The 26,261-nt window shown below is 40.9% G+C and overlaps 2 protein-coding genes across 2 annotated transcripts in view; one reads left to right on the top strand and one right to left on the bottom strand.

The window, feature by feature from the left end:
• The window catches only part of apc2 (APC regulator of WNT signaling pathway 2), a 46,128-nt gene that overhangs the window by 5,487 nt on the left and 14,380 nt on the right, over positions 1-26,261 (top strand). The window contains exons 2-7 of the mRNA XM_080882138.1: positions 5,902-6,063; positions 16,491-16,581; positions 17,993-18,347; positions 18,766-18,874; positions 19,017-19,130; positions 19,974-20,048. Of these exons, the coding sequence (XP_080738264.1) occupies positions 5,923-6,063; positions 16,491-16,581; positions 17,993-18,347; positions 18,766-18,874; positions 19,017-19,130; positions 19,974-20,048 (885 nt within the window). The 5' untranslated portion in view covers positions 5,902-5,922. The remainder of the gene's footprint in view (positions 1-5,901; positions 6,064-16,490; positions 16,582-17,992; positions 18,348-18,765; positions 18,875-19,016; positions 19,131-19,973; positions 20,049-26,261) is intronic.
• On the bottom strand, positions 20,442-23,706 carry LOC308396653 (uncharacterized protein). Its single transcript, XM_080882139.1, has 5 exons — positions 23,581-23,706; positions 22,194-23,001; positions 21,782-21,938; positions 21,641-21,678; positions 20,442-21,307 (listed from the first exon to the last, which is right to left on the bottom strand). Exons 2-5 carry the CDS (start codon positions 22,915-22,917, stop codon positions 20,748-20,750), a joined length of 1,479 nt encoding a protein of 492 aa, XP_080738265.1. The 5' UTR covers positions 22,918-23,001; positions 23,581-23,706; the 3' UTR covers positions 20,442-20,747.

Genomic DNA, 26,261 nt, shown 5'->3' with positions numbered 1-26,261 from the left:
CTCCACCATTCAGTCTCACATTTCATCAACAACAGCAGCAGCAGAGCTGTTTGGTGTTGCTGACAGGAAGTATCTGATTGTTGTGGTTAATAAAGAGGCGCTCGCTTTGCTGGAGCAAAATTTTCATCCATCATCCATCCATCTGTTCCTCCTCCAGGCCTCACGTGACAAACCTGAAGCTGATCAACCGGTCAGAGCAGCATTTTATTAACAGTTAGTAGCTGTTAGGACTTGATAAACATCCTTCCCTTTATGGTAGAGACATAAAAAATAATTTTTTTTCTTCTTATCTATTAAACTTTCTCTGTGCCTCGCCTGGTGAACTTTTGATAACAGTGATTCCTTCAGTGTCAACATAACTTTCTAATATTCATAACCTAATGGTACATTTTTAAATTGAGATCCAGTTGAGTCATTAATTAATTAATCATAAAAATATATCAAACTATATCAAGCGATCAATAGGACTAAATCATATGATAGCGCACTAGCATAACACATAAGTAACATAACATGAAGGTATTTAAGAGCTAGCTGTAGCTCATTGTTGTCATTAAACAGGTGCACAGTATGTACACTAACATCATGCACTGCATACACAGCCTCCAGTACCTGCATCAGTGCAGCTCAGTCATTGTTTTGACTGATATTGAGCTGCGTACACAACGATCACTGCAGTCATCTGTTATTTACCAAATCACAACAAGCACTACTGCAAGGCTTATTATTATTAGTGTTTTATGAGTTTATGTAGAACTCTTTTTATAATATATTTAAAACAAAGAACCAACAGTTTCTTGCATCAAGTATCTACAGTTAATCAAAAAGACATAATCAGGGTTGAAGAGGCCTGAACAGCACTCGTTTTCAGTGTTTCACAGTAAAATATATTTCAAGTAAATATATAACAATGAGACTTTCTGTGCAGAAATCTCCCCTCTGTGAGTTTGACCCACTTGGATGTAAAATGTTTATTCATGAAGTCCCAGTTCAAGGTTTGTAACCTGCTTTATTTTTATATTCGTGAACAAAGTGAGAGTCGATCAATCCTGCCACCTGCTCCACCCCCATATCCTCCCATCCTCCATCTCCCTACATCTCTGTCTCCTCTGGGACTGTCTGGTTACTGTGGCAACCGCATCCTCCAGGCATGAAAGAAAGGGTGAAAGAAAGAGGAGGAAAATGGAGCCAGCATCCTGTCAGTGTTTTTCTGCGGGTTTAAAACTACTTTATGTTGCATATTCAATCAGCACCAGATTGTATTATTAAACCAACATGATTTATTTTGTTTCAGCTGTTTAGACTGAAACAAGCTAACAAACACGCTTCCTCTGTAGAAAATGGGACAGCTGGTGTTCGTAATGTTGCACTCTCCTACGTGCAGCATAAAAAATCAGCAACATTTTGTCACATTCAGTCACCTCCAGGTGTTGTGAAGACAGAAGTGGCTCAGTTTGGAAATCTTTAAATGCTGAAGATTTATGACGTACATCTGAATTCATTCATGTGTTTTTGAGCTGCAGCTTTTACCATGTCAGCAGGTTTCAGCGTTTGTTTGTTATTTGATCGTTTTTATTCTTTATTCTTTTTCCTTTATCCTTCCATTCTTTCTTACTCTGTGGTTTTTTCTTTCTGGCTTTTGTCTTTCTAGTAATTTTTTTCACTGTGTATTTCTTTCTTTCTGTTTTGCTTAATTTTAAGCTTTTTGTTTCTCATTTCCCATCATTCGGTGTTTGCTTTTAAACTACGTGGTTGGTTGACTTTGACTTTTAGATTTTCCCGTTGTCTTTCATTCGTCATTGATCTTTCCTTTCTTTACTCTGTGTCTTTCTCACTGGTCTTTCTTAAACGTCCTTTCTTTCTTCCTCCTTTCCTTCTGTTTCCTCTCTTGCGGTCTAAATGCTGACACAGGATTTTCTTTTAGCATCTCTCTCTCTCCGAGTCAATCATCAGTCCTGTCAGGCCTCTGTGAAGGTTAATGACTTTCAGCCTTCTCCTCGAATCCAGCAAGACTGGATTAGTGTGTGTGTGTGTGTGTGTGTGTGTGTGTGTGTGTGTGTGTGTGTGTGTGTGTGTGTGTGTGTGTGTGTGTGTGTGTGTGTGTGTGTGTGTGTGTGTGTGTGCGCGTTGGCATTGCAGTGATGGTTTAAGGTTTACTGGCGGAGGTGTTTGTTTAGTTTTTTGTTGGTTTAGTTGTATTTTTAATAAAGGTTTGTCTACTCACTGTGATTATTTCATCCTTTCTCATCTCATGCAGTCGACTCATATTGGGGTCACATGCATCGAATCAGTTGTTTCCATAGCAACAGTACCTTTAACAGGGGGTCCGTTAGCGCTCGTTAACTCTCTGTATGATTGGCCTGCCTCTCCAGAGCAGCTCTTTCTGCAGTCAGTGCTTTGCACTGACTGCGGCAGTGCGTGTCTGTGTGTGTGTGCGTGTGTGCGTGTGTGCGTGTGCGTGTGTGTGTGTGTGTGTGTGTGTGTGTGTGTGAGATGAAAAGGGAGGCAGAAAGAGCCATCGCTCCATGCAAATCTGTCACCATGGTAATGAGGGGGGTGAAGATGAGCATGTTACCCTGTTAAAGGGAATAACCATATATGCGAGGACTTTGATGGGGAAACACACACACACACACACACACACACACACACACACACACACACACACACACACACACACACACACACACACACACACACTAGCTCAGGTCTGTACTGTCTGGGGACCTTCACACACATTTAGACTGCTATACTTACGACCTGTATTGGTTTGTTTTTGTGGGCAAACTCTGTGTGTGACAAATTGAATATTAGTGATAGTGTAGTTACAATAATTTGAATGTCTCCACTCAAAGAAACCAAAGTAATCAAGGAACAACACAAAGTGTGACGTCTTGGATTCAAAATAGCCTCCTTTCAAACAGATTTGTTTTGTTTGTTTGTTTTGACATTTAATAATAATAATAAGCTCCTTTTATAGCGTGTTATTGAAGTTATTACTATGTGCAGTGGTTTCAGTATCCAAATAGGTAACACACCCAAAGAGTGATCCGGACCTGGGCTTTGCTTGTTGTGATGATGGACATTAATGGAGTTCATCAGAGTGATATCAACTTATGGCAGCACCGATTGTCAGCATAGGTCAGTATAAGTGCCAAAAACTGTAGTTCATCTAATGGCTACTTGAGGCTGTGTCCAACAGCGAGTAAATTCCCAGAGACTCGCAAAATGTCCAAATTTAAAGAAAAAAAAAGTTTATAGCCTAGTGCTAAATTTCCTTCTTTGTGACCATTATTCCAACTTTACAGTGGGTATAATTTTTAACCCATTGAAATTTTTTATGGCATAACGTGAGGTTTGATGGAAAGCTGGGTGATGACACTGGCGGGTGTGGCCAGCTGGCTGCTGTGCTTCACCTCGGCTGCAGTACTTTGAAAAGGACCTCTGGATTATCTTTAATTCCCTTAATGGAAATGTCAGACAAATAATATGTGGGTAGGTTTAGGTCACTCGCTAAAATTCACCTTTTTAGTGACTGAACTTCTATCATATTATTTGTATGTTACTTAGTAATGATTTGTAGATGTCTTTGTGGCCTCCTACAGCAGAAAGTTTTTCGTAAAAACTAAATGAAGGACCAGAATGATGGTTTTTGCTGCTTCTGCTACTCTTCAAGAGTTCAGCTCTCAGATGGATTTAGAGAGATTTATTGGATTAGGATGCTGAGTCATTCATCACTGTCAGAGACAATGAGCATTTCTGTGCTCCATGGGTGAAGCTAATGTACTGCCCTGCCGACTAAACTGACTGAAACTATCTTTTCTTGGAGACAAATGATTATTAACAGATTTGAGGTGTCTCTCTTTTGAGGAGCCCGTTGTCTGTTATTCCATCCACTAATAAAACCAGCAGAGTGAAAGCTGCCATTCGCCAAATGTACAGTTATTACTTTGTGAATAAATTGATAAAAAAAAGCAAAGTGCAGCACATGCGGTCCATGATCAAATCAAAGGGTGGTACAGAGCCTCAGTCCTCTGCAATCTTCCTGTAACACGAGATCACATCCAATAAAATCTGGATCATGCTGCCTCTCTCAGACCTGCAGCTCTTACCCACAATCCCCTGAGAGGCAGAGGAGGGAGAGTAGAGGAGAAGAGGAGGTCAGCCTCTCATAATGAATGCAGGAGTGACATTTGGTGCACTGACTCCACATTTGCTGAGCTGGACAGAAACCTGACAAAAGAAAATCCTTGAAAACATCTGAATAGGAACCAGACGCAGGACAGTAGCGTCAGTTTATTCACAACACAGCACAAACAAACGGCAGTGTGCGTCTCTGTTTGCCACTTCTCTGCAGTGAAGGTCACACCCTGGTTTGGACTAAAAACCACACTGAGCATGTGCAGCTCTGACCCTAACTGTCACGCCTCAGTGTGACATTCATGCATTCATCTGGTTTTAACATTTGTTTCTTCATCATTTTAACTATGCGTTGTGCACAAATGTGTTCATGATGCACAACTCTCATAATTGTCTTTCCCAAACCCCTGACATTTTAAACAGTGGTCTCCCATGGGAAATTTTGAGAAGCTTGATTTCCTGAATTTTGATGAATATTTATGCACCGATTTGTCGCTGAAATGGTTATTTTTATGAAGCAGATCACAAAACTCAGGCTTGGGCTCAGCTCAAAGCACTCAGGCATCTGTGCCTTTCAAATAAGATTTATTTTTATTCAATTTATTTGTTATCTGTGTTGCGTCACCAAACACTCCTCTGTTCTTCTTTGTGTGTTCCTGCAGTTGGAGCTGATATCAGGCTACCTTTAAGACCTTTGTTAACCTAATATTCAAACTTAGATGTTTCAGTGACGTGTGCGCACACTTACATGTCATACATCTCAATGTTTTTATGAATGTAGCTTCTTGAAATACTGGCATTAATGTTTAATACCAGTTCCTACCCATACTTAAAGTGTAGGTACAGTAAAAGAAAACACAGAGCCCTTTTACTGTTTTTCTGTATCTAACTTTTTAATATATATTTTATTACTAAATTAACCTTTTTCATTGAGATGTAAATATATAAATCTATTTCATCAGACTACTCTATGTTATTTCAGCAATTTGTTCAAAGGTTATGTTTATTTTTTGGCCTTTGTGTTACTGCAGCAATATATATTATCTTCTCTTGTCTTATAAATAATGCAGTTCTGACACTTTATAATAACAGAAGTGTGAGAATGGGAAATATAGTTTTTTCTTTACCTCTAAAGTCACTACGTTAAATTGGTACTTTAAAAAAAGGTATTCTTAAATGAAATTTGCATTTTAAGTAAAAGAACCAGTAATTATTTCTAGGTACTGAAAATTACACCCTTAAGTCAAACAAACGCATTTTGCTTTATTTGTACCGCTTGAAAATCATTATTGTTGAAGCGAAAGATTTAAATCTTTTAACTCAAAAGTGCTAAACATCATTTTTTTTAAAATCAAAAAGAAAATGTAAAAAAATGATGTTTCCTTAATGAGATATTTGTAGCTGCACATAATTGAGTTTGAGGCCGTTTTTAGGAGACGTGGTTGTTTTATGTGCGACACAGTTGTGAAGAGTACTGCGGAAGTCTAATGCAGAAATATGAGACGTGACTGAGCGGAAAATTTGAAGCTCGGGCTGTTTCAGGATCAGCTGACTGGAAAGGGGAAAAAGCCCGAGGAGAACTTAGATAATATGTTATCTAACAAGAGCGTCGTGCCCGGAGGAGGCGAGGAAGCAAAGTTACCCATCACTCATACTTTCACACACTCCTCCCGTTCAGCTTCAGGTAGTTGCTGCCTGTGTGATGTCATCAGACCTGCCTCCAGCTTTTAACCATCCTCTTATGTGTGTGTGTTCCTGCAGGAGGCGCTGCAGAGTGTGAAGATGGCCAACACCGTGGCTTCCTACGACCAGCTGGCCCACCAGGTGGAGGCGCTCCGAAAGGAGAACTCCCACCTGAGGAGGGAGCTGGAGGATAATTCAAACCACCTGTCCAAGCTTGAGACCGAGACATTCGGCATGAAGGTCAGTGACGATCGAAGCACTTCGAGCCTCTCTGCAGCCGCTGGTTCCACCCGTAAATTGCATATAAATGATGGGCGTAGTTAAAGTCAAGGCAGAGCAGGAAGTGTCTGAAACTTTTCTCGTTTTAATGGCCAGCAGGGGGCGACTCCTCTGGCTGTAAAAGAAGTCTGATTGTGCTGAAGAACTACAGGAAACAAACATACTACTGAAATAATGTGTGACCTCATTAAACACTTACCAGCTGAGTTTATGGTTTCAAAAATTTTAACATAAAATGAATTATGCTAGAGTAAACAAAGACCATAAAGCAGGAGATGATGTAGGGTGTTTTTGGATCGACAGGGTGCTGCCATGTCAAATATTCCCGTTGCTCTTCATGTCTATTTCCAAACAGGCAACATGGTGATTGTTATAATGCCCAAGTGGAGATTTCAAAAATAGGACTTCCCTCACCAGCTGGTTTTGTCTTTTATCTTTTATCTGTGGTTCCACCTAATTTCATATTCCTCCGTTTATTGCTAAATAATTCTTTACTGTAAACTTATATTTAATAATGAAATTACAGAGTTAAACTTGCTAAACTATATCTACTATTTTTAATGAGTTTGATTTTAAGATTTATCACAATAATAATGTGGTTGACACAAAGTCCCGAGCTATGCATGAACTGCCCTAGCACAACACACACAAACAATTCAATTCAATTTTATTTATACAGCGCCAAATCACAACAAAAGTCGCCTCAATGTGCTTTATATTGCACAGTAGATTGTACAATAATAGATACAGAGAAAAACCCAACAGTCATATGACCCCCTATGAGCAAGCACTTTGGCGACAGTGGGAAGGAAAAACTCCCTTTTAACAGGAAGAAACCTCCGGCAGAACCAGGCTCAGGGAGGGGCGGGGCCATCTGCTGCGACCGGTTGGGGTGAGAGAAGGAAGACAGGATAAAGAAATGCTGTGGAAGAGAGACAGAGATTAATAACAGATATGATTCAATGCAGAGAGGTCTGTTAACACATAGTGAGTAGGGGTGCAACGATATTCGTATCGATATTGAACCGTTCGATACAGTGCTTTCGGTTCGGTACGCATATGTATCGAACAATACAAAATTTTTAATTTATTTTATCAACTTTCCTTCTGACGATGCTGTCTGTGTTGAGCGCTCAGTGGATCTGCGCTCGACAGTGCAGCCTAGGCGGAGTAGTCGAACGCAGATTCACTGAGCGCAGGGCAAGCTAGCAAGACAGAAGTTAAGCTCTCCTTGCAACATGGCAAATTGAACCTCCCCCACCCTCATTCAGATCTGGCGTTTGGAACTATTTTGGTTTTCATGTGACGTATGACCCTGAAGGTAAGCGCGTCATGGACTAAAGTAAAACAGTATGTTGGATGTGCCACGCAATGCTCAATTACATGGGTGGGAGCTAGTGTGTTAGCGCAGTTAGCTCGTTAACGTGTTGGCCGTCCAGCCCCACGCTCAGGGCGATCCGCGGTAGCTCGTTAACGGAGATTTGCTGTGTTGTGGCGTTAACGTCATTTCAACGAGATTTACGCTGACAGCACTAGTGGGAACACAACGAATATGACTGCACATTTACTCCGACATCATCCTAGTGCAAAGACAAGTGGAAGCCGACAAAAACAACAAGCACGCATGCTACTAACTTTACCCGAGTCATTTAGACAGCCGTTAGCACATGATTCTCCTTATGGGGACCTGATATGTTTAATATGCTGCTGAGAATATAGCCCAGAAGAAGCGGATAGTATAGCTTTTATTTTGGAAAGAGACATTTCTCTGTAATAAACTCTCTTTTCCAAAGATGAGAGATTTCTCAATCAGATACAGGGCTTGCAAAATTTTTCCAGTCGGGCTACCAAAATCTCTCTCTGCCCTGCCCGTCGGGCTATTGTAGGAAGGAAAAATATATGTCAATGCTTTTGCATTCTTTCGGAAATGTAGCTGGGTAATTATGTCATTGGCATCGGTGAGCCACTGTCAATTTCAAATTCAAATTTTATTTGTCACGTACACAGTCATACACAGTACGATATGTAGTGAAATGCTTGGACAACTGCTTGTGACCTAAAGAAAACAAAAAAGGAAAAGGCTATGAATAAGATAGGAAATAAATATGAAAAATTAAAAAGGGTAAATTTAACTAGGAAGGAATAAAATATAAATTAAGGTTAAAAATGAAATAACTGTACAACACAAATTAGAATGAAGGGTAAATTTAACTGGGAAGAATAAGATAAAATATATAAATTAAAGTTGAAAATAAAATAACTGTACAACAAAATACACAATACACAATATAGAACTATATAAGAATGTATGAAGAAATCTAAATATAAATAAATATATACACAATAACAGCAGCTGTACAAGTATTAACTGGAAATGAAGAATATAGTGACCAGTGTTGTGCAAAAACAATGTCCAGAATGTCCAGTGTGTGTGTAAGAACTGTATGTGTGGGTCAGTACTGTGTGGTGGTGTGATTGAGAGACCGTATCGCCTGCGGGAAGAAGCTCCTCCTCAGTCTCTCTGTGTTGGTCTTCAGCGAGCGGAATCGCTTTCCTGACCTCAGCAGAGAGAACAGTCTGTTGTTGGGATGGCTGAGGTCCTTCACCATCTTCCTGGCCTTGGTCCAGCACCGCCTGCTGTAGATTGAGTGCAGGTCAGGGAGCTCGGAGCGGATGGTGCGCTCAGCTGACCGCACAACCCTCTGTAGAGCTCGTCTGTCCTGCATGGTGCTGTTCCCGAACCAGGTTAAGATGTTTCCCGCCAGGATGCTCTCTATGGTGCAGGAGTAAAAGTTCCTGAGCACCTTGGAGGGCAGTTGGAAGTCTCTCAAGCGTCTGAGGTGGTAGAGACGCTGTCGGGCCTTTTTCACCACGGTGTTGATGTGACAGGACCATGACAGGTCCTGCGTGATGTGAACTCCGAGGTATTTGAAGCTGTCCACTCTCTCCACTGGGCACTCGTTGATGACGGGGGTCTGGTAGTTCCTCTCCTGCTTAGTGCTGAAGTCCACTATCAGCTCCTTTGTCTTACTGACGTTTAGAAGGAGGTTGTTCCTCTGGCACCAGTTCTCCAGATTCCTAATCTCCTTCAGGTAGGCCGTCTCGTTGTATATGTGACATATGTGTGACATATTGAAATCGCATTTGAATTTGCGCTTGTTTTTTGCTTTCACTTTGCAATCGCGCGAACTGTGTATAGAGAGCGACAGCACTGATCTGTGAGTGATGATAATTTGCGCACCAATTCCTCTGACATCGTCTTATCAATCGTTAGCTTACTATGCAAACATGACAAGTGAAATCTCCGGCAGCTTAAACATGTGAGAGGTTGATCACGCAGAGAATCGCTGAGCATTATGTGTGTGTGTGTGTAAAAGCAGCAGGATATATATTTTAGTTCTGCTGAGCCAAATAAGACAGGTCAGGGTGAAGAAGTGACAGCCAAAGAAAAGCTTACCACAAAACGGAAAAGTTATGACAAATCAGACTATAAGGCAAAAAGAAAGTGCAGCTTTATGGTTTCATGGACAAAATAATTTCTGTGGCTGCAATATGACGAGCTAAATAACCAGGGCTGCACATAAGTGGTCCGCAGGTGCGCATTCGCTGTCAAAATAAAAAATGTGCACAAGATAAGAAGTTGCAACGCGTGTTTGCGTACATAAGATTTTCAGGAGGACAGACATTTGTTTAGAACTCTTAAAGATGTCGAAGAAGCTCCTTTAAGCAATTACTTTGGTGTTCCTCCACCGCCAAACAAATGTCAGAAGGAGTCCGAACCACAAAAGAAGCACGTATTCTCGGAAAAGTAGTTGCAGGAGGTGAGCTGGCTTCAAACAAATGATGAACGCACAGAGATGTGGTGCGGAATGTGCTGTGAAAATTTAATAAATGACAAATTAAAAAGGCATGAACATTTTTTTTGTATCGAAAAAATATCGAACCGTGACACCAAAGTATCGAACCGAACCGTGAATTTTGTGTATCGTTGCACCCCTAATAGTGAGTGAGAAAGGTGACTGGAAAGGAAAAACTCAATGCATCATGGGAATCCCCCGGCAGCCTACGTCTATTGCAGCATAACTAAGGGAGGATTCAGGGTCACCTGGTCCAGCCCTAACTATATGCTTTAGCAAAAAGGAAAGTTTTAAGCCTAATCTTGAAAGTAGAGATAGTGTCTGTCTCCCGAATCCAAACTGGAAGCTGGTTCCACAGAAGAGGGGCCTGAAAACTGAAGGCTCTGCCTCCCATTCTACTTTTAAATACTCTAGGAACAACAAGTAGGCCTGCAGAGCGAGAGCGAAGTGCTCTAATAGGGTGATATGGTACTACAAGGTCATTAAGATAAGATGGGGCCTGATTATTTAAGACGTTGTATGTGAGGAGCAGGATTTTGAATTCTGGATTTAACAGGAAGCCAATGAAGGGAAGCCAAAACAGGAGAAATCTGCTCTCTCTTTCTAGTCCCTGTCAGGACTCTTGCTGCAGCATTTTGGATCAGCTGAAGGCTTTTCAGGGAGTTTTTAGGACTTCCTGATAATAATGAATTACAGTCGTCCAGCCTGGAAGTAATAAATGCATGAACTAGTTTTTCAGCGTCACTCTGAGACAGGATATTTCTAACTTTAGAGATGTTGTGCAAATGGAAGAAAGCAGTCTTACATATTTGTTTAATATGTGCATTGAAGGACATGTCCTGGTCAAAAATGACTCCAAGGTTCCTCACAGCGTTACTGGAGGCCAAGGTAATGCCATCCAGAGTAAGAATCTGCTTAGATACCATATTTCTAAGCTTTTCAGGGCCGAGTACAATAACCTCAGTTTGATCTGAATTAAGAAGCAGAAAGTTAGCGGCCATCCAGGTCTTTATGTCTTTAAGACATTCCTGCAGTTTAACTCATTGGTGTGTGTTATCTGGCTTCATGGACAGATAGAGCTGGGTGTCATCTGCATAGCAGTGTAAATGTATGCTATGTCTTCTAATGATGCTGCCTAAGGGAAGCATGTATAATGTAAACAGAATTGGTCCTAGCACTGAACCCTGTGGAACTCCATAATTAACCTCAGTGTGTGAAGAGGACTCTCCATTTACATGCACAAACTGGAGTCTATTAGATAGATATGATACAAACCACTGCAGCGCAGTACCTGTAATACCTACAGCATGTTCTAATCGCTCTAATAGGATATTATGGTCGACAGTATCGAACGCCGCACTGAGGTCTAGCAGGACAAGCACAGAGATGAGTCCACTGTCAGAGGCCATAAGAAGATCATTTGTAACCTTCACTAAAGCTGTTTCTGTGCTGTGATGAGCTCTGGAACCTGACTGAAACTCTTCAAATAAACCATTCCTCTGCAGATGATCTCTTAGCTGTTTGACAACTACTCTTTCAATGATGTTTGATATGAAAGGAAGGTTGGAGATTGGCCTATAATTAGCTAAGGCTGCTGGGTCTAGAGATGCTTTTTGAGTAAAGGTTTAACTACAGCCAGCTTGAAGGCCTGTGGTGCATAGCTGATTATTAGAGATAGGTTGAGCATATTTAAGATCGAAGCATTAATTAATGGCAGGACTTCTTTGAGCAGTTTTGTAGGAATGGGGTCTAAAAGACACGTTGATGGTTTGGAGGAAGTAATTATTGAAGTTAACTCAGAAAGATCAATTGGAGAAAAAGAGTCTAACTTAACATCAATGGTACTAAGAGTAGCTGTAGATAATATTACATCTGTGGGATGATTACTGGTCATTTTTTCTCTAATGATAAGAATTTTATTTGTGAAGAAGTTCATGAAGTCATTACTAGTTAACGTTAAAGGGATGGTTGGCTCAACAGAGCTCTGACTGTTTGTCAGCCTGGCTACAGAGCTGAAGAGAAACCTGGGGTTGTTCTTATTCTTCAATCAGTGATGAATAGTAAGATGTTCTGGCTTTGCGGAGGGCTTTCTTATAAAGCAGCAAACTATTTCTCCAGGCTAAATGATGATCCTCTAAATTTGTGACACGCCATTTCCTCTCCAGATTACGAGTCATCTGCTTTAGGGTACGTGTTTGAGAATTATACCACGGAGTCAGGTACTTCTGATTAGAGACCTTAGTTTTCACCGGAGCTACAGTATCCAGAGTCGTACGTAGTGAGGAGGTGAAATTATTAACAAGATAATCGACCTCTGTTGGGGTAGCGTTCAGATAGCTGCTCTGCTCTGTGTTGGTACAGGGCATTGAAGATGATAACAGTGGGTGGATTATATTCTTAAACTTAGTTACAGCGCTTTCAGAAAGACATCTACTGTGATAAAGTCTACTCTTCACCGCTGTGTAATCAATTATTGTAAATGTAAATGTTATCAGGAAATGATCAGACAGGAGAGGGTTTTCAGGAAACACTGTTAAATGTTCAGTTTCTATGCCATATGTTAAAACAAGATCTAGAGTGTGATTAAAGTGGTGGGTGGGTTCTTTTACATTTTGACAGAAGTCAATTGAGTCTAATAACAGATTAAATGCCATGTTGAGACTGTCATTTTTAGCATCTACATGGATGTTAAAATCACCCACAATAATTATTTTATCTGAGCTGAGAACTAAATCAGATAAAAAGTCTGAGAAATCAGACAGAAACTCTGTGTAAGGCCCAGGTGGACGATAGATGATAACAAGTAAGACTGGTTTCTGAGTTTTACAGCTGGGGTGGACGAGGCTAAGCATCAGGCTTTCAAATGAATTAAGTCTGTCTGGGTCTTTGGTTGATTAATAGGCTGGTGTGAAAAATTGCTGCCACACCTCCCCCTCGGCCTGTGCTTCGAGATTTCTGGTAGTTAGAATGACTCGGGGGTGTTGATTCATTTAAACTAACATAATCATCCTGCTGCAACCAGGTTTCTGTAAGGCAGAGTAAATCAATGTGTTGATCAATTATTAAGTCATGTACTAACAGAGACTTGGAGGAGAGAGACCTAATATTTAATAATCCACATTTCACTGTTTTACTCTTTGGTTCAGATGTGGATACTGTATTGTTCTTTCTTTGTGATTGTTTATGTTTAAGTTGTTTGTTGCTGGTTTTTAGTTTGTTTTTGTCTGTTTGGGAGCTGACACAGTCTCTATGGAGATGGGTTTTTGGGGGGTAGCAGGAGGAGAGAAGCTGCAGAGAGGCGTGTAAGACTGCAACTCTGCTTCCTGGTCCCAACTCTGGATAACATCTTATAAGTGCTGTGTAAGCGCGTGCGGCCTTCCAAGCTCAAAGCCTTTGCCCTCCATAGATCAGCCAGACTCGCGCTGGCTGTAGCTTTCAACCTTTAATTACCTTGAGCACAACTCTAAAATAAGCAACAAACTGCAATGTGTATGGAATGATCAGGGTTACATCTGCAATGGAAAATCATGTTATTATTCTGGTACCTGCAAGGAAAAAGATCAAACTGAAATTATAGCCATCACTGTAAATGCAAAAGATAATGTAAGGTCAAAAACTTCAATTTATGCTTAATGCAAAGCTGGTTATATACTTCTAATGAACTAATAATGCCATATTAAAATAATGAATGAAAATGAGAAAAACATCCCCTCCTTATTTTACATCATATTTTGGGGGGTTTAATAAATTTGTCCATATTTCTAGAAATGAGAGCTGCTCCATCCAAAGTGGGATGGATGCCGTCTCTCCTAACAAGACCAGGTTTCCTCCAGAAGGTTTGCCAATTATCTATGAAGCCCACATCGTTTCTGGGACACCACTCAGACAGCCAGCAATTTAAGGAGAACATGCGGCTAAACATGTCACTACAGAGTCCCACATTGTTTTGGCAAAGTTGCACACCGAAACAGAATAAAAAATCCGACATGTCAGTAACCAGCTGGGCTGAACATAAAATGTCCATAACATGGTTCCAGGGTCACGTGTACTCTTCTTAAGCTTGTTGATTTCATATTAAGATTATTTTAGGATTATTTGTTCAAACTGCTAATCCTGATGTTAAAAAATAAACCTTTAAATTTTATAGCCCGTAATCAGACATCTTAATCAAATCAGCTATTTCTACGTCAGAATAATGAATAAATTCACACTGAGAGCGAGAAGGCTGTGAATCAGGCCAAGACTCAAAGGCTGCTGGATGTAAATCCCATCAGCTGCAGGCACACAGACACACATGTTCATGTACACATGTACGCACTGACTCACGTGTCCAGATGCTGAGAGCAGCTAGATTATGAGGCAGAGATCAGCAGGTTTTAGTCAGAACCAGGACAGAGAACGGAGAGAGCAGACATACACACAGAGTTCACTGCTGCACCAAGTTCACCTGTAGCAGGTAAGTCGACTGATAAAAACACCTTTAATATCCAAACTGATAGATTACAACTAGCTGGTGAGAAGGAAGGACTGCTTTTTATTCTGCTTTTTATCTCTATCAGTGATGAGGTGACGTTTTGTCTGCTGCTTTTAGGGATTATTATCTTTTTATGTTTATTAATCTCATCAGTCAGGATAAAAATGAAGATAAATCAAAAAAATCATTTTGTCTGGTTAGTTTGAAAAAAATCACTAACAGTCATCAGATATTTCTGTGTGTCATGTAGCAACTAATGTTTATACTGCAGTCATTTTAATATATTCAGTTTAATACCTGTAAGTAGTAACTTCATGGTGGTTTAACCACAGATCTCATGAGATTCAATAGCTGAGTTTTATTTATTTTGGTGGGAAACCAAGTCTTTGTCAACTGCAGAAGAAAAACAGAGCTTTCACTGAGACTAATCGCTCCTGCTTGTACACGGAGGATAATCTTTCTAGACTGTAAGAGAAAATGTTTTTAATACCACAAAAATCCCTGCACTGCTCGCACTGTGCGGATTTCATTCATTTGTCTCTGCGTTCCTGGAATATGCAAAAACAACGTCCATGTAAGTGGGATTTGCTGGATTTTGAATATAAGCTTTAATTCATACAGAGAAACACAGAAGACATGTTTCTCTGTGTGCACAGCTCAATCTATATGAATACCAAAATGACACAAAAACGTTTAAAATACAAGTTTGTAATGAAAGTGTGTTTTAATGTATACTTCAACAACAAAAACACAAAAGAGGGTTAGTCAGTTCTTTCAGTTTCCAGAAGCAATACAAAGTAGGTCACAGAATAAAGTGAGAATAAAACCGGACTTTAAAAATGAGGGAAAATGACTTCTCCGTGATGTTTGAAGCTTCTTTGTTGTTATCAAGTCCGCTTTAAATCAAATATACCTTACAGGCTACAAGACCAACAATAATACGCCTCACAGAAGGACCCCAAAAGGCTTATGTTATTATATATAAGATACTTTACTGCTTAATTGAGGATATTCGTTTTAAATTTTGATAAAATAGAGGCAGTATAATGTCCTCGTAAGTGGATATCAGGCCCTTGTAGAGCAAAATTTCCACATATGTGGACGCCAGGTCCTAGGAGGTTAAATGGGCAATTTCACTATGGAAGTTTTATATTGACCTTAAATACAAATCCAGCATAGGAATTATTACATCTAACACTCATTTAAAAACACTCACCACTCAATGTTACAATTAATCACTTTACTGTAGCGAGTGTATTTTTTTAGTAGATGAGACCAAGAAGAACGAGATCAGGAGGGAAGTGTTTGCGAAGCTGAGGAGAGGAAACTAAGTATAATAAAAAGCAAGACGTTTATTTAGGCTGATGAACAAATAGCCAAACAAGGCGAGACAAAACAAAGAACTTAACTAAAACCTAAACTGGAAAAATAAAACTAACCATGAAAATGAGGACAAGAGACAACATGAAACTGAACAGGAACATCCAAAAACATGACTGTGAAATAATCCAAACACAAGTACGACAGCAGAAAACAAGACTCTGTGAGCATGACTTGACATGAAGACAACAGACAACCTGACATGAAGAGAAGGAGACAGAGGACTTAAATACACACAAGGGTTTATAATGAGGGAAGTGGAAACACCTGGGGAGACACAGCTGGAGCTAATCTGACATAACAAGACAAAGGAAGCAAAGCAGAATACACAGACTTTCAAAGTAAAACAGGAAACACACAAACACAGGGGCAAGGATGACAAGGAAGACAAGAGAACAGAGACCTGAAACGTGGGACAGGAAGGCACAGAGTAGAAACACCGAACACAGGGGAGGCACAGAAACACAACCTAAAGACTAGAAATCAAGAAATACTAGTTAGAAATACAAAAAGGAAACCAAAACACTAGCAGAGATAAACCACGATGAAATCAAAGATGAATGATAACACAAAACACTGGGTCTCAGACCCAGCCCCTGACAAGGAAGTGACCTTTTGACCTGGAAATGTCTTTTGTGGAGTTTCACCCGGATACATTCATGTTGTTTTCTTCTTAGGAGGTGCTGAAACAACTGCAGAGTAAGCTGGAACAGGAGGCAGGGACCCTGGCATCGTCTGGAAGGAGCGACGTGCTGCACCAGCTTAAAGGTCGAAATCTGGCTTGACTTTTTTGTAATTTGAGGATTGTTTCTGCCTGAGGACCATTTTCTAGGAACCATTTAAGGAACTTGGGATGTTCACCCCCAGAAAGTTCCCCTCATACTGAACAACATTACGACTTGAGAACCAGGTTCAGATTTGCTTGTCCCTTTTTTCTGGATTTAGAAAAAATGGTTTATGTTGACAATAATTTGCTTTAAAATCACAGTGAGAGAAGGTTATAACTGTCTGTTTAGTCACTGTACATCTGGAGACTACATTTCCCCCTTAATTGTTGTAATTTTCCTTCTAATTTCTGTCCCGGTTGCACCTACCTGACTCTGCTGGTGTGTGAAGCTCAGAGCTCAGAGCCTCCAGTGAGACTAATCATCACTTACAGAGAAAGCAGATTGACTCATTCAGCTAATCTGATTGGCTCCAGCAAGCCAGGCCTCATTCAGTTAAATAGCCAGTTATTGTCAATTACTTTGTCTGGACAGGAATTTGTTCATTTCCAGCTGACAGATGTGTTTATAGACTTCAGCTGTCTGTCAACTCAGCTACACAACTGAAATTAAATCAGTCTAATTAATAAACATAAAACCAACAGTTTAGCTGCATTAATGCTGAATTTAGACAACTTTACTTCAAATGTAACCATACAAACTTAAAAGTGGTGGTCCAGTTAAAAAATAGAGTGCTTTAGTATTATTTATGGTACTGGTAACCAGTGAAAGCCAGCCGGGGACAGACAGATGACAGATTTTATGACAGAGCATTTAAATAAAAAATAGATTGTTGCTAATGACAGAATATTTTTGTTTACACGTTTTATGAGTCACACAAATTTAGCATTTAAACACCAAAACATCCAAAGAAAAAACAGATTTGCTGTTAAAGTCTGAAAAAAGTGGAGATGTTTGTTGTTTTTTTTCCTTAAATATAATGTTAGATCACAATAAGCAAAATGAAGACAAGCCTATCACCTGCATAGAAATGACCAGATGTAAATGGCCTGTATTTATGTAGCGCTTTACTTAATCCCTAAGGACCCCAAAGCGCTTTACACATCCACCCATTCACACACTGGTGATGGCAGCTACATTGTAGCCACAGCTGCCCTGAGCCTCGCCTCTGTCAGTGCGGACACTTAATGGATTAAACACAGTATAAGTCCTTTAACAAAATAATTTTATGCAGAAATATTGCAAAAAATGTGAGTATAAATATGCTGAAGAGTATTATTGACGAATAAAAGATAGTGACTGTAATTCTAAAATCAAACGCTGAATATCCCGGGGCTGCTGTTACATCATAGGCAGAAATTCCAATTTTAAATAAACCAGATTTAAAAGTAGAGCCTGAGTTGTTGATCTGATGGCTCTTGACCCTCCTTCACCTCCTCCTCCTCCTCCCTCAGAACTCCACATGGACCTCACCAATTACTACGAACTCAAACATCAACCTCATAACCTGAGGCTGCTGACAGGCAGCCTAGGAGGGGCGGGGCCAGGTGTTGGCGGAGGTGCAGAACTAGATGATCACCTAGCTCTGGCCCCGTCCTCGTGCTCCTCCTCCTCCTCGATGGCCGCAGTAAGCAGAGGTAGGAGTCCTCACCGATCGGCATCCTGTCAAAGCACAGTGTCTGCCGGGAAGACTGCCGCTGTCATCCTGCCGCATCACTTCCTGGATGGAGCCCCGCCCAAAATAGCTATGATCACTGGAGCAGACGGACGAGTGATTGACCATCACCTGGACGAGCTGTGCAAGGAGAGGTAAGCTGATTTACATAAATATTAACTGAGGCACCTCAGGGTGGGAGGTCACATGGGACTGGTACAGTCAAGTTCACGGACCCAGAGCCTTCATCTGAGTTTACAGATGACACAACGTGTGAGAGAGCTGATTAATCAGCAATTTTTTAAGATTTTAAATAATGAAATGTATAATAACACAATATAAGTAGTGTTTAATTGTGAAATGTCCAAAAAAAAAACTTTTTCTAAAAGGAAATTAGACCTGCAGGCTAATGTAACTTGTTCCATGGTAGTTAAGATGAAGAGCTTTTCATCTGATGTAGCCACCAAACGAATGGCAATAAGCTCCGCCTTACTTGATGCTAATCAGGTTTTAGCCTGTCAGTGTTATGATGTATGGTTATGATATAATAATAACGGTTACAACTATCTACAGGGACCTCCTGCTGGGGGAAATTGACCGAGAAGAGAGGGAGCGCTGCTGGTTCTTCAGCCAGCTTGAGGAGCTGTCACAGAAACTGGCCCAGCTGCCACGCATTGACACGGTGAGAGTTTATTGATATAATAAAGGATATAACCACAGAAATGCAACCTTTGGGTGTTTTTACTCATACATGGACTTGTTATTTTGTCCAGTAATCAGAGAAACCTTTGACCTCTGACCTCGGTGTGTTTCTGCTGCTACAGTTTTCACTACAGATAGACATGATCCGGCAGAAGCTGGAGTTCGATGCTCAGAAGATCCGGTCTGTGATGGAGGAACGCTTCGGCACCAGTGATGAGGTGGTTCACAGGACGCAGGTGAGTTTGATCAACTCAGTTTCCTTAATAACAACTGAAAGAAGCCAAACACTGGACATTGACATTTCCATAGTTTTATGAAGTCCGTTTCTGAAGTTTGGCCACCGCTGTAGGTCATGTTTGGATAAACTAGCTAGTGCTGTCTGAGTTTGGCCCAAACGTGTAGGTTCATCACACAAACACACACCTGCCAGTCAGTCCTAAGTAACCACCAGAATTTCTCACACATCTTTATTAGTATAATTAACCTCACAGTGTGTCCGATTATCTGTCACATAACTGCACTGAAATGTGTCATCAACAGTACGAATACGGCAAACAGGTCAACTTCAGTAACTGCCAGCAAGTGGATGTGAGGCCTAGAAGGCAGTCAGCTGCTTTACCCACCTGTGTTAGCGTCCACATCACAAACAGTTCACATGTGTAATGAAGCAAAGTCAAAGCCTCCATGAATTTAAACAGCTGCTGTGAACGGGTATATTATAGTAGGCAAATCTCTCAGAAACCCCATGTCAAATGTAACTCTTGATGAGCCATGCGATAGCCAACGTTGTTACTTTCTTTTTTAACCCTGGATATCACAGTAATATAACTGAAGTGAATTATCGTGAGAACCCTAATCCACGCAGAGGGTTCGTCGTGGGAACAAAATGGCCGTGAATAAAGTGCAAATCCACAGCTTGAGTCATCAGTCCCAGTATTCATGATGACATGTCAGAATAATTAGATTATAAACTACAGCGACTAGAGATTTCTGCCCATGAGCTGTGTCAGCGACAACTGCTGGTGGAAAAAACACATCTGGATGCATCTGAAATGTGTGTGTCTGTGTGTGTGTTGCAGAAGCGTGTTGCTCGTCTAGAGCAGCTGGAGAAAGAGCTGCAGGAGGCCCGAGGGAGTCAGGAGAGCCAGCTGCAGGTCAGATATACTGTACACTCTAACACACACACAGCAGTGTGTGAATCCACAGGATATTTGTGCATTAAATGTGTTAGTGATGAATTCTGTAGACGCTTTAATTGGATGCAGAGATGTCACATGGCGACTATAAGAGCTGTGATTGGTCAGCTGAGGCTTCTGGTGTCTGATGCTGGTGGATTTTTTTTCTTGTGGGTGACCAACAGCAGAAATGTGTAAAAATCTGTTGCTAGAAAAAAGCAGGAAAGGTTAGTATTCATGATTGCTGTGATCCAGTGTCGTGATTTTTGAAACGATATCAGCATGAATTCAGACAGAATAAGGAAGTCGTGTTTATAAGATAAGATAACTCTTTATTGTCATTGCACAGTCATACATAGTACAGTAGTACAATGAAATTGGAATATATCGATGTAGTTTGATGTTTCATCACATAACGTGTTATTTGCAAAGCTGTGGGTATAGTTTTTGCATCACTGCTCTCACTGCATTATCCAACTTCTGAAACCCCGCCCCCAATCTACTTCTGAAGCCCCGCCCCATGGTCCCACTCCCCTGAAAATTTGCCCTCAGAAGTTCTCCTACAGCATGGAGGTAGACTGCATTGCTCCAACAATGAGTAACACTGATGAATAACTCCACATGATGCTCTCAGCCATGAGAAAAGTCTCATTTGGGTATCCTGGGGTCGTCCTGTTGTCACTTTAGTGCATGTTCCCACTCCAACTCCACATGACAGAGAGACACTGAGCCGTTGTATGCCCACACCCAGAACCCCGGGTACAGTGGCTCAGTAAAGGCGCAGCTGAAAGTGTGGAGGTGGACCATCATGTCCTGAGAGACGCAGTAGAAGGACAGAGCGCCTGCAGGCCAGTTTAGATAGATACCAATTCTGTGGGTGAAGTTCTCAGGTGAGAGCGACTTTAACCTCTTTCTGTTGTGACACGGAGTGTAGCTTCCCTCTGCGCACTCCACAGTCCAGGAACGCTCGTTGTGTCCCAGCAGGCAGTTCACCGTGTCTCCATCTCTAGAGATGTTGTTGTAGGTGACACCGATGTCAGCACCACCTCTCCACTCCACCTCCCAGTACACCTTGTCGAGCAGTCCCTCCCTGCACAGGACCTGAGGACAGAACTCAAACCGCTCCGGATGCTCCGAGTATTGATGGTCTGACCAGACACGAGTTGCCTTCCTGTTACTGTCAGTTAGAAGGATCTCAGAGTTGGCAGTGTTGGGGTCAAGGGTCAGGTAGTGGGCAACTGAAGGTGAAACAGGAGAAGCTGATTAGCCCGGGACTGAGCTTGGGACATGACCACCTCATGAACAGCCATTCTCAGAATGAGTAATTACATTTAATGGTCTTTACTTTAAAAAGTGTTTTTTCTTGAAGGAAATTAGAGTCAGTACTTAATGATTATAGGCTGCGATACCACCCTGTCAAATATCCCAAAATCTCACAGCTAGATTGGAACTATTATTCAGGGAGAACATTACCAGGAGATTGTGTAGAAAAATTAAGGTATTGGAAATGAAAGGGTTTTAAAGTGGCCTTTAAAGACACAGAGACATTAAAGAAGCAGAGGTACAATTACAGTTTTTCAGTGCCCACAGGTGTCCTCCTGGCAACTCCCTAAAAGACCAGAAACAGTCACAGCATAAAAAACATGTAACATCTGATCAGCGTTGCAATTACATCTATTTGGAGATCGAATGTTTGAAATGGTTTGGCTCACTTGAGGTCTGCTTTGTCGGTGTTTCCCACAGCGATCAAAGTGAGCCTAGACATCAAAGGACACTGAACTGTTTCTGAAGGTTCATCTTCTTCCTCTTCCTCTCCTGACGGCGCTGACGAGTCATGTCCCCCCTTCCCGTTCTCACCCAACTGATCAACTGAAGAAAATAAATGAATAGAAAAATAATCAAATGAAGATTTCGATCCATCTGTTTGATCTAATTGTTTAAACAACTTCAGCAGATTTGATTCATTTGAAGCTGAATGAAGAAAAAAAAATTTAATTTACCTTCAATTTTCATCAGACGCACAAACACACATATGAATATGACAAAATAATAAAAACCAGAAGCTGTGGTAGAGTTTGACTGTAAACATGTGTGTGTGTGGGGGGGGGTTAAAGCAGGACGCACCTTTCTCTGATGCATGCATCGCCTCCTGGCTCTGTTGTGTTTCAGAGGAAGCCTTCCTCCTCTCAGTTACCTCCTGGGAAACATTTGCATCCAGCTTGCTGTCGCCTGAGTCGTTCAGCCTCTCCGTCGTATTGTTATTAGTTTCCTCGGTGCTAATTGGGTTTTTGTTGGTAAATCCATTATCCGTTTGTTCCTCTGCCTTTACTGGGAGTGTCTTCCTAACTTCCTGACGATCGTTTGTTTTGGGGGTAATCTTTGAAAGATTACTTCTCTTGAACAGATTCAGGAGGGACTCGTCACTTCTTTCAGCTTTAGTGGCTTTTATCTTGACAGCGTTGGAGGAATCTAGCTTTGCAGCACCATCTTTGTCTTCATGCTCCTTTGAAAGGCCGATTCTGAAGATGCTGGAGATGTCTTCTTTCAAATGATTCAAGTCCTCTTTGAGCAGAGTCAGAGTGCTGGTCGGCTTTTCTGGTGGCTGTGTTGTTTTAGGATTTGTGTCTTTGTCCTTGAACACTTTCAACAGTCCTTCCTTGAACTGGCTCAAGTCCTCTTTGAAAAGAGTGAGCGGGCTGACCGACCTTTTCTCCGTCTGACTCGTCTTGAGTAAATCTCTCGCCTGATCATCTTTACCGTTACAGTCCTCTAGGTGAAGTTTGTCGTCCTCGTGTATGTCAGTCTCTGTCTCATCCTGTTGCTCTGAAGGTTTTTCACTGTGGCTCATTTTGTTGTTCTGTGAAACTCTTTAATCCTTGTGACGTGTTCACAGCAATCTTTAAGATATTGATATTTAGGCTGTGGGGATCACCTGTACGAACAGACATGTGTGGAAATGATAAATTTGATTTCTGACTGTAGCACTGCTAATAAAAGGATTTTAAGGAGACAGCAGGGCTCTTCAAGTGTCTGACCAGGATGCCATCTGGATGCCTCCAAAGGGAGATTTTCCAGGTCAAAGTAAGGATTCTAAATCCCTTCTGGTCTGGTGAAAGGGGAACCCGGGGTAGTTTGCTCAGACTACTTCCTCTCTAACCCAATTCTAGCTAAACAATGACAAATAACAAAATACATGTTCTCTAAAAATTTTTCAGGAACTAAAATGTTTCTTCTGGACAGAAAGAAAGTAACTGGTAAATTTCTCCTGAGCTCTGAATGACAGATATTAATATTCAGTCTGCTACATTTAAAAATACGACCATTTCCTGTCTAAACAGCTGATTCGGTCCTTTTAAAGAAATACTTGAATCATATGATTTTCTGAATCCAGATTTCACAGAAACAGAAAGCGCGTTCATACGTAGTTGGTAAATCTCAGGTCATGTTTAGGCTTGTTAGGAGTTAATCCAATAATCTACTCTTAACAACAGCGTCTCATTGAAATACTCACATCTGCTTCACGTTTCTTCTTTTTTCATTTGCGAACCACGAAAAGATTTGAAAACAAAACACCAAGGCCTCACACACACACACACACACACACACAGACACACACTCTGTCTCTGCTGTAAATCTGTGTCTCCCTCTGGTTTTCTTGCATTTCTGAACTGGTTTCTGGTTCAACCAGTTTGTCTCCATGTTTTCACCTTACTGCAGAGCAGACGATTGGTTGGCTGTGGGGAGTGCTTCCACTTTGCTTCTGCTGTGACGAAATATGAAGTCAAGTTCAGTTGCATGGCTGTAGTCACATGGTCCGGTGCCCTGAAGCAGAAACTACATGTTGGACTACCACTGACCATCAATGTACACAGCAGTCCAGTCCAGTAACATGGCCTGAAATTTAAAATATTATTATTATTATTTTACCTGCACAACTGGTCGGCATTCTTATGCACAACAAATGTTTGACAGCAGACCATTGGGTGCAATACAAAAAGCAATAACAATGTTTCTTCCCAGACTTTCTTTCTTCACACATAAACAGTCTTTGATGTGGAACCAAGTGCTCCATAAGAAAATCCCAGAAATTAGATATTCAGTTCAATAACTGAGCAAAAACTGTTTGTATCTCAAAGGTGCTTTAAACTCATTTCTGATAAAGGTCAGTCAGTGCAGCTTTACAGCTAAACCGAAACAAAAATGATTTATCAGTCAAGTGTTAGTATTTGGTCAGATGTGAAGTGAGATGTAGCAGTTATATTTTTCCCAATAAAACTAAATCCTGGCATCTTATATTTATGATGCTAAGCATTTTGCATATTAATTTTCATTACTTACTTTTGCATTTTTAAAAAATGGGATAGCTCATGTTTACTGAGCATTAGCCTCCAGAGCTGGAAAAAGAAGCCACAGATTAAGAGTGGAAGGCTGCAGTTCCTCTAATGGCTGCATGTGGCGGCTTTGAAAAGGAAGTTAATCCTCAAAAACACGCATTTTTAGAATGACCAACTTTACAGCAGAAATAAACACATTTACAGCCAGTTTTGGTCTCTGCAGCTAAACTTTCCATCTTAGCAACTGTACCAGGGATAATGTTTTTTAAAAATAAGTCACCTGTTTAAATGAGACTAAGGCTTAAACTTGATTCGAGGTGTTGCCTCTTATTCACACCTGGATGCTGACACAAGCAGCTGTAGATGCTAGCTGTCCACTATGGCTGGCATCAGCTAATCGAAGGCGCTGCCTGGACCTCAAAGTGTGTCCAATGTGCAAAATTATTAAAAAATAAGTGCATATAAGTGTAACATGTTAATTAAAAGTTCTTTCCAACTGCAGATGGAAAGAAACTGTTTTTGTGAGGTATTGGTCCAGATGGACTGAGCCTTCTGCCAAATGAGTGACTCAAAAAGCTGATCCTATGTCCTGCCTGCTGGGTTCTGCAAGCTCACGCTGGTGATTTTAACTGATTTTTCAGCCCAGCAGATACTGCTTATATCTATCTGAAATGTAAATACTTGTTCGTTTAATGGTTCTTTATAACAACAAACTCGGGACCTTTTGATTTGATTTTACTTTTTTCTGACACTAGAAAAATGTATAAAAAATTATATGAGTAAAGAAATTCAGCTTTATAAAGAAGGATTGTTGGTGATTGCAGCAAACCTGAACTTATTTGAAAAACTCTGTAGACCCATCAGTTTATCAGTGATCTGCCAGCTGTGTGTCAATTAGGTGAAAACCTTTCATTTGTGGCTCCTATGAGAAAGTGTTATTTCTTAAAATGCATCAGAGAGTGAAGAAAAAATAAAAACAGACAGAACAGATTTTAAGCAGCTCCGCTCTCCTGCTCTTCAGCTTCCACTCGTTGCTGTGCAGAGAAACCTGTTTTTTTATGTAGCTCAGAGCTGCGTTACGATTGGCTGTTGCCAAGCTGCAGGGTTGGCACTGAGCAAGTGTGTCTGAGATAAAGAGAGCGAATCGGTGCTTCTTTTCTCTGCTCTGCCTCCCTCTGAGAATAATGAGACCACAGAAATGGATACGTGGATGCCAGACAGTACTAACAAATATCACCTCATTAAAAGGGTCAATTCACCCAAATTACAACAGCTCCAGCTCTTCTCCTGCTTTGGGATTCAGGATCTGTCCTGGTTTTATTTATCCAGGTTTAAAGATATCTGTCTCCATGACAACAGTAGAGACAGAAGGAATTTATTTTGTGTTGCTCACAAATTTGAAACATGAATGTCTTTTTAAAAGGATTTATAACTTTACAGGGGATTAAAAACAGATGATAAAAAGATTACAGAAAGAGCAGTCCATAAAAATGTTCTGAGAGGCGTCTTTAATAAGATTCTTGTGGCAAAAGCTCAGCGTGACCTGATGGTGGCAGTAGCCTATCTCACAGTCTCTGACTCTGTGGATGATTGTGCAGCACCTGGATGGCCGGTCTAAGGCTGAAAGGTTTCAAAATAGTGTTTGAGTGTTTATGTGTTTTAGTCTTGCTAGAGGTGGTCGTCCTCCCTCATAGTGAATGAAAGTGATCATGTTTTATCTCCGCCGCATGCTGTCCGCCATTTTCTCGTCACGTTGCAGCTGCTCGTGTTGGAGGATGTTTGGATCCGAGCCAAAGATTCAGTCTGTCCAACTGGAGGACGGAAAAATATTCAGGAGGAAAAAAGAGATTAACACACA

The sequence above is a fragment of the Rhamphochromis sp. 'chilingali' genome (assembly GCF_963969265.1).
Source record: "Rhamphochromis sp. 'chilingali' genome assembly, chromosome: 5".
NCBI classification, from domain to species: Eukaryota; Metazoa; Chordata; class Actinopteri; order Cichliformes; family Cichlidae; genus Rhamphochromis; species Rhamphochromis sp. 'chilingali'.
This window is presented reverse-complemented; position numbering and strand designations above follow the sequence as displayed.

Bases quoted from the DNA above. Each gene is read 5' to 3' on its own strand.
- LOC308396653 (XM_080882139.1), bottom strand. From the start codon at position 22,917: ATGAGCCACAGTGAAAAACCTTCAGAGCAACAGGATGAGACAGAGACT. The intron at 21,679-21,781 runs GTGAGCCAAACC...CTGGTCTTTTAG, and splicing joins ACCGACAAAGCAGACCTCAA to GGAGTTGCCAGGAGGACACC. The intron at 21,308-21,640 runs GTAATTGTACCT...TTTCACCTTCAG, and splicing joins CCTGTGGGCACTGAAAAACT to TTGCCCACTACCTGACCCTT.